The following is a 12,866-nucleotide window of genomic DNA, read 5'->3' on the forward strand; positions in this document are numbered from 1 at the left end:
TTTAGAGCATGTATCCTTTAAGACAATGATTATCATTCTGACCCTTTTTTCCGATGAGCACATGGCTAACATCATGCTGAGCAATACCTGTTACAGGTAAGCAAGTCACAGTAGCAGAGGAAAATATTGCTAATAAGAGAACCTACCAAGTATTAAACATTCATTTTCACAGAAGGAATAAAGTGCATATTCACAGTTCCTTTTAGCTGTAAAAGAAAAAATTGACCTTTTTGGTTAAAATCTGATGCAAATTTTCCCCTTAAAAAAAAAAAAGTTCAGTTGACACTGTCACACAAAAATTGACACTTCAAGGTTATGAACAAACTAAGTTTAATCTAAACCTAGTTTACAATTGCATCAGATGAAGAACAGTTTCAGTCTTTCCAGTCAACAAATGTGGCAGAAGCTATGTCTGTGTCAGCAAGTAATTCAATACGATAGGAGTGAATCCACAGAATTGAACAGTTGATGCATACTACAGTATTTACAGTCTGGAAATGTGAAGGCCCAGTTTTGTCTGAAGCTCCAGACATCCTCAATACATAGGTAGGTGGTTTCAAGCTGCCTGAAAGAAACCACTGCTATGGACTCAGGTCACCATTCAGAGCTTGAGGGTACCTGGTGCACACTCAGAGCCCAGGTCCATGTTCTGAGTTCTCCAAAAGGAAGTGAATTCAAGAGCACCAAAACGGCTTTGAGAGCCAAACCAGTCTGTGGAAAGTGGGGATAAGAGAGGGATTTCCAAACTGCATAAACTACATTGCTGCCATAGATGCAGCTGGAGCCATCCCCAAAGAGAACGTATCTCTCGGGATGCTCAGCCTCACACAAGGCTTTTAACCCTGGCTGAGTGACCATTTACTAATGAACTGCATCGCAGTGTTCCCAGTGGGACCAGATGGCAGAATTGTTATCAGCATGTAGAGCAGTAAGCAACAGTAGCCAGATAATCAAAATTACAATGATTTTAAAGTTTCATTCTATCCACAGTATGCATTTTAAGACAGACATACAAAAAGGGGCTGCTCAGGAGAACCTGAAAGCAGAATTGCCACTCCTGTTGCAGATGTTCACAAAGAACAGCTGCTTACTTGCAGAAGTTAAAAATTCCTTCATATAAAGGGGCACTAAGATGCATAAGATGTAATACACTTCAAAACCACAAACATTTTACAAGTCCATTTTACAAGCCATAATGTCTATTACATCAAGATTGAACAATACAAAGCTTGTCTTTATATTTAAAAATAGAATATAAACAAATAGTAGTTCACATTAAGACAATTGCCACAGCAAAATTTCTCAGAGAAAGTGCTTTACCTACAGAAAATACCCTAAAGCCTACCAAGCAAGCTCTAAAATTCTCCAACTTAAAAGTGGCAGGGATAGAAACAAAAGTGCAAAGTGACATACAAAACTTTGCTAGAAATCAAGAACTCCAAATGTGCCATGTACCTCAGCTGACAGTCAGGTCAGCTTCATCTGGGGAGTCATTACCCCTAAATATGATACAGCACACCACTTTGAAAAAGTAACAGAATAGTTGATTTACTTACAAATGGCTTTATTGAAGCTATAACTTAATAAATTTGATGTTCAAGGTGTAAAGTTGTCTCACAGACTAAAAATTAACACAAGAAAAAACATAAGTAATACAGATCTACTTATGTCATCCAATTGGTAGAATTGAACCTGAAAGAAGCAATTATTTCAAGATAAGGAATTAAGACTATCACAGGACTGAATAAATGGAGAGGGAAATACAGTAATAGAGTACTTCACAGTAAAATACCTCTTTATTAGGAATATATTTAAAACTAGCTCTTTATTTCAGGTAAGAAAAATAGCATTCTGACTTTTAGTCAGTGCTGATTCTGGTCATATGCAACATTCTAAACAGCTAGAAAAGTTATTTGCACTGCTGTTGCCCATTAACAATTCTCCTAACTGTTCATTCACTGCCTTTTTATTTTTACCTTGTTCTTAAATACACTGGAAGAAATTCTTCAAATAGGGTTTGTATTTAGATCTTAGTTAAGACTGACAGACTGACTTGACAGTGACTCAGCATTTGTTACTAGCTCACATGCAGCTTTTATGAGCTAATTTGAAAAGAACAGGAGTTCAGGAGCTGAACTACAAAGACAATTGAGAGGGCAACTATCCAGGAAGACTGTGGTAGAACAAATCCCACTCTTCTACTATACAGTTTAGTACTGTAAAGTAGCAGCAGTTTCAAGAACTTCTATACCTCTGTGTAAGAGAGCACTGAAGAACAGAATATTGGGGTATTGCTATTGAAATTCAAACAGCAAACTACTTCATATGTACATTTTTATACCGAGTACAAGTCTAGACTCTTTCTCTTGCTAGGCTGTAATTTAACAGTTTAAGGTAATTCGTAAGATCATGCTGTAAACAGAGACATCAAACCTTTGTGTAAGCTTTACTGGTTTAGGAGTGTGTATAAACATCTGCCTTCTAAAAAATAAAGAGCTTTTTAATTTTCCATCATGAGCATATAAGTAGGTAGCATATTGTAAACCAAGTTTTTATCCAATTAAAAACAAAATCTATGCATGTTATGGAAGCGTTATACAGCATTTGTAACGAAGTCTGTGTTTTTAGATACCTGACATCCATTTTCAAAATGAGATATATCAGACAGGGAAAGTATTCTCCAGACAAATGTATTAGTTTTTGGTCTTGGAATTTCTTCTATCCTCTGTAGCCAATATGAAGCCAAAATACATCTGTTTTAAGCAGATTTCCATATGCAGATGTTTTTTAAATGCAGATGAAAACGATAATGATATTACAATCCCTAAATACACACGTTTGTGGCTGTTTTAAGCAGAATTTAAAAAATATTTAGAAACACCAAAAATAGGCTATATCAGGAAACAATCTGATACTCAAATAAATAGAAAATTTGCGTTTTAATGTCACATTGAATTTTAGTACATTTCAATCCAAGAAAAAAATAAACAGACATAGTAATGAGTACAGGATTATATATATTACAATATGCCTTGTTATAATACATTTGTAGCTTTATGATAAAAAAACCTGGAGGGCAGATGGAGTTTGAGCTCATTTGAGTAATTTTCAGAAAAGAGCATTAAATGCATTTCAGTACTTTTATTTAATTTCAAAACCTCAAAACAGCATTAGACCTTGGCCTTTTCTTTAAAAAAAAAAAAAAAATTAGCTACCATGGGGCTAGCTAAGCATGTCCTCTGGCAGGTTTAAATGATACAGAAAATGCTTTTCCCAATTTTACATACAATGAAAGGACAGATGATTTCAAAACCAGCACCTATGGCTAACTCCATGTTGACCTTGACCTAGAAATGCATATTATTGATCTCCACAAGGAATCCAGCAAATTTTTCAAGTTGTCCATTTCACATGAAAGCAAGAGGAAGGGTTATCATATGCAAAAATATTTTTTCCAACTGTTCTTAATGTGTAATTGAAAACTAAAGGCATGGTCTCTTCATTATAAAAAAATAAAGGTACAACGGAAACTCTAAAGGAAGATATTCAGCTATAGTGAAGTTGCAACCCTCTGAAAGGAAGGAAAAAGAAAAAAAAGTCAATTAGCTAAGCTTTGTGCTCTAACCAAACTACTTACAGTGATTTTCAATGGCAAAAGCCCATGCTGACTGGGTGATTTGACAGTTCCAAATATTTTTTGTAATAATTTTTATTTGTATACAAGGACACTAAAATGATCCAGTCATGCAATGTTCACTTTAAGCATTCTGCATCTCTTTTCCAATCTTATAGCTAAGGATCTTGTTCCAGTCAATCTTGGTGCGGGTAACTGGCAACTGTCGACGTAAGGCCTTGAAAGTAGTGTCCGACATAGTCTGATAGTTCTCACTGATAGCAGTCTGTCAAACACAAAGGCACACAGAACAGACATGTGAAGAACAGAACTAGGATGCCATATAAACATTCAGTGACTCAGGGGCTTGCTACCTCTTAAACAGGCTTAATAAAAACATGCTAAATTGAAATAATACTTAATGAAGGAAAGCTGCTAGATACAGATTGAGACTATATGAAGAAAATTAGTGAGACATGTAATAAACCTGGCCATAGTCAAGGTGTTTCAGCAAACCAAAGTGTGGTTAATCAGCAGCATGAATGAAATGCTGACCACAGTTAGCTCATACATCATTAATTCCACACAGGAAAAGTCTTCTACTGTCTTTCCTGTGGGGATGCTGAAGTCAGTCCACAACACATCATGTGAACTTGAATATAATGCATACAATAGATACTTCAAACATTTTAATTAAAGAGTATTTCTTTCAAACTGACAGAACACGATGTCTGAAATTTACCTTATGTTCAAGGCCTGAATGAATGTGTATCCAGTTCTGCAGAGAGTATCCAGAACAGTTACACTTTCCTAACTTTGAAATGACTAACTGAAACAGGTAATGCCTATAGTCATACTTAGCAAAGCTGTCTAACAGAGTAGCCTCTGAACAGAATCTGTACAAAAATTCCACCTAGGGAATGCACTAATGCTTTAAGACACCAGAATTGCTGAAACTTAATCATGCAAGGAACTTTTCCACTCTCAAAAAATTACTTCTGTTGTAATGTTAAGCACAATCACCAGAAGGTATGAAAAGGAAAGACAGAGGTCACAGCAGCACGTAATCTATTTAAATGGAACTGCATTATCTTGCTAGTTATAGAATACTAGCTTTGGTTAAGTATATGGTAATGCTATAAATATGAGTATGAATACAGTATTTGTTTCCAACATACCTGATATTCATTTTCTGCAGCCTCTACAATTTTTATAAATTCCTTTGCTGTCTGGGCTTCATTCTAGGAAAAAACCATTTGAATTAGGTCTGATATACAGCATAATTCTAGGACCAGCTGGATTATGTTCTTCCTATAGTTATGAGTGATGTCAGACTCAATGAGAACACTTGACTGTTCAGTGGCTAAATCAAAACTGAACACTCATCCAAAAGGCATATCCCATATGATGATGATGTTAGAAAAATAAAATCAAACTGTTACAAGCATAAAGATTGCCACGAAACTCATTAACATATTTTGATTAAGAATTCTATGGTACAATAAAAAGACAGATGGAACACATCAGCATTTGGAAATACGACAATGCCCACCAAAGTCTCTAAAAACATGCAAAGTACGGATAACAACATTATCAATGTTACATTTCCAGTACAAATTCAAGAAAACTTCAAGAACATCAGCTAACCCAGAAGTTATAGTAGAATATAACCATGAAACCAAAACAGATTTGCTCACCAGTAAACATTCTGAATCTGGAGACTAAGCTGAGGAAAACACTAGGCTTTATATACCTGGTATTCTAAAACTATCCCCAAATACCTCTTCCAAAAATGAAGGTGCAAATTTCATCATGACTGATAAGGGTGAGGTCAGAAAAAAAACTGTTTAAGGATGCAAGTGGGTGTTTTGTTTAAGAATAAAATATGCCCCATCAGTCAATCTGGAGGCAAATTAGCTGAAGTGCTTAAACGAAGTCCCCAGAAGGAAGTGAGGGTTCATGAATTTCCAAACTTCCAACTTAGCATTGGAGACATTCCTAAGTGTGCTTTTGAGGAAGCTGTTTAAAGTTAGGAGTGTTCTTGTCACATGTAATCCCTCATTCCTTCAAAGGCAAAGACATGGAGAAAACTCTGACAGCTTCAATCATAACTGGTACAAAGTTTCAGTGAAACTGCACCTAATAGCTGTGGAAGTGCTTCTGGACACTGCAAGAGACATGAAGGAGAAGGCAGAGACAAAGTAGATGAAAAAATGAAAAGGTTTTGACTTTTTAGTGAACTGAGGAAATACTTTCAAAGGCTCTGCCAATGAAAGGAAAAATTCAGAGGTATGTGGTCTTATTTGTCTCAGAGGAAAACAAGGGATAAGAGAATAACCTTCAGCAAGATTATTCACAACTCTAGCAACAAGAGAACTCTTCAGTCGTTTATTTCTGTTGTGCCTGTTAATAGTTTTAAAATGGGTTCTCTAATAAACAACAAAAAAGAGGAGTCATTGAGGCTCCTTTTAATCTACCTACCATTTCTTCTGTGTGAAGTAAGAACTTGTACAGCCTCTGCCCTCTATGAAGCTCAGAGCCAAGGTTAAAAACTGGTAACCAGAAGCATATTTGCTTTTGTTTCAGCTGAGTTATGTAAAAGATGTTTTCCGACTCATCAGTCTGCTACTGCTTTAGTGAATTGCAAAACAGGATTAAGTTTCTTCCCAATAGCAAGTGAAGCAAAAACTATTGAAAGCAAAACTGCATCCACATAACCTTCCCTGCAGCAACTCTTATCTGAATGAAAGACTAAATAGATCCCTCTGCTCTGGGGGGTCAGAAGTAATTTTATATCTACAGCTCAAGAAGTGTTATCAGTTGGCACCACATTCTCCCATTTTTTATGGTGCTATTGCAATTGAAAAACCAACAAGCCTTGCTTTATTCTAACAAACAATGTTCTTTACTGATGAATTGACCTATTGAGCCAAATTGGCCACTGCTAGTCATTACCATTAAAATACTCGTACTGTTAACTTTTACAATTTCTCTTTGCCAGTTTAACCTCACTATCTTAAATTCTATTAAAAAACACTCCAACAGAAAATCTTGTTGTTTTTAAACACAATTATAGACGTTGTTTCAGAAGTAGTAGCTGTTCATGGTGGAACATTATCAATCCTTAAAAGATATATCTGGTAATATTTCCAAACAACTTTTATTTCTATTGTTTGCTCCTCATTACTATAATAATCTATTTGGTAAGAAGTTGAAAAAAATGATGCTTTAAATATAAAGTGTGTTATGATTCTCAAGTTGAAGCATCTCTGAAAGGGCTTTGTGTACAGAACAGCAAGACACTGACAGCAGCAGTTACAAACGGAGAAAACGAAGGGAAAATACCCACTACTGCTTCTCAACTGGTACCATTTGTTTACTATTTTAGCATACTGGTCCTTCTTCCAGCGAGCAAAGGAGGCAGTGTCCTAGAGATTGTACAACTAAAGTCAGTTGCTTTAACTCAAACCTCCTTCATATTCAAAAAATAATTCTATAGGTCACTCTGCAGACCAAAGTTTAAATAAAGAAGTGCAGGAAGACTGACAACAAGCTAATTAATGCTTTAAAATCAAAGTTAATGTAGCTTATATAAGCCACATGCAAGCATACGTTAATATTTTTTTACTTTAAAAAAAAATACTAGCTACATATTGGGCAGAAGTAGTAAATATTACATTTAAAGTATTTGTAAATTTGAACATTAATTCCCATACATATAGAAGAACAGACTTCTCAAACCTCTGAGCTTTTTAAAGCTTGCTTCTATTTTTAAATCAAAAAGTCACTTTAATATACCCACTAAGTTTTTAAAGGTCACTTACAGACACTGTTAGAGAATCTTGTATGTCTTTATGGCTCACCAACTGAACATTACCATCTTCATAGTAGTGAACCTAGAGAAAATGAAACAAAGAACCTCATATGAAGTTTTACAAATCAACAACATACAGGAAAATCAAAGTGTTGTGTTATTTATCACAGTAAGAAACCTATATAAATCAAGCAAAACCACATACAGAACGTTACAGAACAAAAGCAAGTAGAAAAACCAAAATAAGGTAGAATTCACTATTTTAGAGGGGGAATACTGAAGAGGCTACTCTGGAAACATTTTTAAGCCTTAAGTACTATTAGCTTACTATTAGTACTTAAGTACTATAGCCTTAAGTACTATTCTAAGCAAAGAAGTTTAGGTTTTGACTAACATCATGAAAACAACACCTTATTTATGTGACCTTACTAGAAACCCTTGAAATGAATAGACTAGACTATTCTAAATGATGAAGATATACTTAAAATTAGAATAGTTTGGGGAAGGTTTCAGGATACTGTGAGGTTTTTCTGCTTCCCCAAACAGTTTTCTAGGATAGTGCGACATAAAGCTTCCCTTTCTAGCTCTCCTTGGATTTGACATTTTCCTCTATTAGATAGGGCTCATATCAAAAGCTGGTATTTATCTAGACAAAGCAGTTCCCAAGGTTAGATAGCAAAGCCGAATGAAATAATTTATTCTTGAAACGCTGTATCTACATAATAGCTTCCTTGATTATTTTGCAGGAGACCACTAAAACTCTACTCAAGCTAACTTTAGTACTTTTAAATTCAGTTGGGACAGGCAAGAAAACATATAGCTCCTAACACAACTGTTGGAAAACATAAAATAAGGAAGCACATATAAAACTACATGTGATCATTAACGATAATTGATATAGAAGTTGTGCAGGTCACTGACATTTAAATAAGCATCTTTGAAGATTTTTTTACAATTTTGATAAAGTCAAGATAGTCAACATAGTTGATGTTATGAGAAAATGAAACATTTGTGTGTCACCCTATTAGACAACATAACATTATATTCTGAGATTAATGCACAATAGTATAATTTCCTATGCATTATGATCATATGTGCAAAAGACCCTCAGCTTCATAAATAACAGAAAAAAAATGACACACAGTAAGACAGTTGTAATACCACACAAAGGAAAGGTTTCCTATATGAGTAAAACATTATTGCCTATGGTTCATCTTACACGATTATTTTGCTTATTGTCAAATACTTGTTTTGCAACAAAAGGTATCAACCTAACCACAGAAGTTTCTTTTCAAATCAAACATTGCTGGGTAAAACCTCTGCCAGTCTTTTTCAATCCATTTTCTGAAAGAGGAGAAGTGCTTACTCAGTGCACAATTTTAAGAATTCCCAATGAAGCAGCAGAACCCAAAGCAATATATGTATTTCCCCTTGTCCATCATGATTCACTGCAGAGAGCCCAAACCTCCCCTGTGCTCTGAGGCCAACACCAGCACAAACATCTTATCTGTGTCACTGGGTCACATTCTTGGCAAACACTCAGACCTAGAAGCTTAACAGAGATGGAGAGTCAAATCTAATTCTGGGATGTGTTATATCTTAAACAAAATATGAGAAGTAACTGTTCTGTACTATACCTCACTGCTGACATCCTTCATTCTAGAATGCTAGGTCTAGGTGCAGAAGACTACAAGAAAGAGGATGTTTATGAACAGAACCTCTTGGAAAGGTTAACTGAGGGATGAGAATAACGAATTATCTAAGAGATAAATTAGTAACCAGTACACTTCTCAGTTGTTTCCATCCAGTTGGAGCATGTTAAATACCGCAGGGACTTAGTTTTAGTAAAAGGCTCTGCTGTTGCTTTTCCCCTTAAATATACTTAAAGAAAATTACACAGAAGAGATTACAACAATTGAGAATCTCCTATATTAGAATTTATTCTTAGAATTAAGAAAAAAGGAAGAAATTGTGCAAATGATCTTAAAAATACTGAAGACACCTGAAGATAGCAGGTGATGCTCAATTTCCTCAACTTATTAATAAAAGGTTTTATCAGAAACAGGGCAACAGTGTATTGCTGTCAAAGATTTTGCAAACAACACTGAAATTTCAGTACTCGAAAATTTTACTAGTGCTGCAGAGACTTCCTTTTCTAGAAAAATACTGTGCTCCTTAAAAAAAAAAAATTAAAGTACTTTTTTTTGTTTGTTTCTTCTGAGAGGTGAAGACCGTGCACTCCCACATACACTGGAGAAATTGTACACCATTTCTAAAAATTTAAAACTGAGTTCAAAATTCTTTGATGAACAAGTAGTTTCTAAACAAGCAAAAAAGTAGAACTTTTCATCACTCTCCAGAACTTTAATGAATATAAATAATGACTTGATTAATTACGTGAAATAGTACTAAAAGACAAAATCATCTGGTGCCCAAATTTAAAAGCTGACTAGAACCTGAATAAATTCCTCATTCAGACTATTTTTTAGGCTGCTGCCCTAACCTTTCCAAGAATTAGGTGGACACCCGCTTCCTTGTTCTGGAAAACCTCTTAAGACATTTAACCAAAAATGCATGCTGTGGAGAAAATGCCTGCTTTGCTGCAAGTTGGATTTAAGTGACAAAGTCTTGAGAAGCCTAGAAGTTGCTTAAAGGGCTGCTTACCATGACTGTTGTGACCTGGCAACGTAATAACGGCTGCTCACATTTTGACCATCATTCCAAATGTTACAGAACTGGCACTAGCATGGGAAAGCAGATTCAGGGTCCCCTTGCCTGGGTGAATCTGAACACAGCCACCACATCCTAAAATAACATCCTAGCTTCAGACTAGAAAAACATTCCTTTGCACCTTCCTTCTGCAGTCATCACTGAGCAGTAAGAACAAACAAAACTCATGGGGGCATAAAAACAGCAAGAAAAAAAAACCTTGACTCTGTCTCGTTAAAAAAAATAAATGAAGTACTACACAGAAAGTCAGACTGCACTAAGTTTCCAGTCCTTGATCCCAGAACTGCTTCAATAAACTGCTGCAATGTATGTGTACACATTCCAGGGAACCAATCCAGGAAGTCAGGTTTCCCTGCCTACCACATGACAGTCAGACTTCCTTTGGTCTCAAGACTTCCGCCTGCTTGGAATTCTTCATTTCTGAATGCCCTAAAGCCAATAGGAAAGCCAAATTCTGAATGAAGAAAACAACAGATTCAAAAATTTCTATGGTGGAATTGCTGAAACCAAAGGTTTCTGAACAATAGGATAACATGAAAAAGCCCCGTTATCAGTTAAAATGAAAAAAAAAAAAAAATTTTGCTTCAGAAAGGGCCTACCCTAAGGAAAGGCTTGTCTCACTTCAAGAATTCAAGAAACAGGAAACCAAAGAGGAATATGCCTAGCTGAGGTGAATACACCTTCTCAAGTCCTCTGAATCATTACATTAAACACATATTTTATGTTTTTAAGGATTAGATAAATATGCAAATTAAGTCACTAACACTTAACTGAATGAGCATTGCTGCCTTTCGTATTGGGTCCCCATTTTCCCTTAACATATTTGATACGCTGGCCTGAGTCTCCCTTGATAATGACTGGAGACTTAACAGCTCAGGACACAGCTTGAGATAAGCATACCTGAATTTTCAAGATGCCAGCCACTTGAGTGGTTGATGGGGTGATTGTAAACTTCCATTCTGACCTCCAACGGCCATTCCTTAAAAAAAGCAATAAAACAGAAACTGAATGTCACCCCACTGGTTATGGAAAAATATCCCAACATACAACTGGTAGTCAAAGGAAACCAGAGAAAGAAATTTGCAGTGCAACTACACATGCAGAAAATCTTCCCCTAAAGATTCAGTCTCATAATCAATCAAGATCAGAACAGTTTCCCAAAACATTTAATCTCAGTTTTCGCTGTGGACCAAGGAGATTTCTTATTAAGGAACTTTTAACAGTAGGACTTCTGAAAGTACCTAAAGCCTCCAGTGTTCTTCCTCTATTGTAGTATTAGCTAGGCACACACAGTCAATATTTTGTTTCTAGGACCTGGGTGATGTCCTAGATCAGCCAAAGTCACACTTCACCTCAGGCTATCAAAAATTAGAATGGAAGGAACATTAAAGCAGCAAGACTTTCGGCAGTGTTTAACTGTAACTAGTTAACTTTAACTAGTAACTGTAACTGCAACTTTCAGCTCTTCTAGCATTTCCCTTCCAGGACAACCATTTCCCTCCAGTTTCCTTCCACAAATTCAGAATCCTTGCCAAAATGCTTAAAGGGTGTTCCAAACACTCAGAAAACAATATGGGAAGAGTATGGTGTAGTTTCACCTGATTTCTTTCCTGTAACCTAGACATTTTCTTATTTAGCTAGGAAGTTAGTGGATTAGGTTAGTACTATAGAGCTGTATTAAGAATGCAGTGCAGCTGTCCATCATTTGTCCTGTGTTTACACTTAAAGAAGGAAAAAAAGTTGACACTATGAGTTCCAATCCTGCTAATGTTAGGTGTAGATCCCAGTGCATTCAACAAGGGGAGAGAAAAGACACAAAATATTAAAATTAACTGCTACTAATGAATCTATATAATTACACATCTTAGATAGTAACAATGGTAACTCAACTATAAAGCCATTGGTTATTATTTCAGACAATTTCCAAATTATCACTGAACATATAGACTAAGACAATTCAGAAGTTGACATTGCTAAGAAAACGGAAAGGGTTGCCCAACTCAGTGACATTAATACTACTAGTAGCCTTATAGACTGACCACACTGATTTTGAGAAACTTACGTGCTGGATTATACCTTAGGTACAATTCTAGTTTTTGAATGCCTGGGATTCAATGGCTAGCTAAAAGATTTGTTTGCTTCTTAGCTGCTCTGTGGTCCCTTGAAGTTAAGATGACCACAGTGTTTCCACTCTGGGATATCTTTTTTGTCCTTAAGTTGCTATTAAATAAAAAAATCAAAAATTCAAGTTCAGAAGCATTTTTCTATAGGAAATGCTCTAAGGTGAAAACAATACCATTTCCTTATTTAGCTTGGCTGACTTAGAATGTTTGATCAGAGATTAACTTTCCTTTTCTTTCTTTAATAAGCCATCTATCCTACTACGTTGATAGTATTTCAAATAATCACAAAGTATTTTGCTTTAGCATATATTGGTTTGCTATTACCCAGCAAACTTACTCTCATAGTAGGCTGACAGACTTCTAAATGCCTAAAAAGCTGGAACACCTTGAGAATAAATATTGGCTGTGGCTTGGGCTGGATATCCAGCCATACAGCTGGATAACTGAGCAATCTGGTTAACTTGGAATCCATTCCTCCATCTCTAAATCTCCCAAACCAATATGCATTTATTACAACTCACTAAGAATGAGATTTAGAGTCTGACTACCCATGAAAAACACTTAAAAATATGGTCAATATTTACCC

General features: G+C 35.7%; 1 protein-coding gene across 2 annotated transcripts in view; it reads right to left on the reverse strand.

Annotated features, from left to right (window-relative positions):
* Positions 1–313: 313 nt before the first annotated feature.
* Positions 314–12,866, reverse strand: part of CAPZA2 (capping actin protein of muscle Z-line subunit alpha 2) — a 33,657-nt gene continuing 21,104 nt past the window's right edge. For both annotated transcript variants that reach the window (XM_039570823.1, XM_010413518.3), the window contains exons 7-10: positions 11,058–11,136; positions 7,438–7,509; positions 4,792–4,854; positions 314–3,899 (exon numbers count right to left, since the gene is read on the reverse strand). In XM_039570823.1, coding sequence (XP_039426757.1) covers positions 3,759–3,899; positions 4,792–4,854; positions 7,438–7,509; positions 11,058–11,136 — 355 coding nt within the window. In that variant the 3' untranslated portion in view covers positions 314–3,758. The remainder of the gene's footprint in view (positions 3,900–4,791; positions 4,855–7,437; positions 7,510–11,057; positions 11,137–12,866) is intronic.

Source organism: Corvus cornix, chromosome 1A (genome assembly GCF_000738735.6).
Source record: "Corvus cornix cornix isolate S_Up_H32 chromosome 1A, ASM73873v5, whole genome shotgun sequence".
NCBI classification, from domain to species: domain Eukaryota; kingdom Metazoa; phylum Chordata; class Aves; order Passeriformes; family Corvidae; genus Corvus; species Corvus cornix.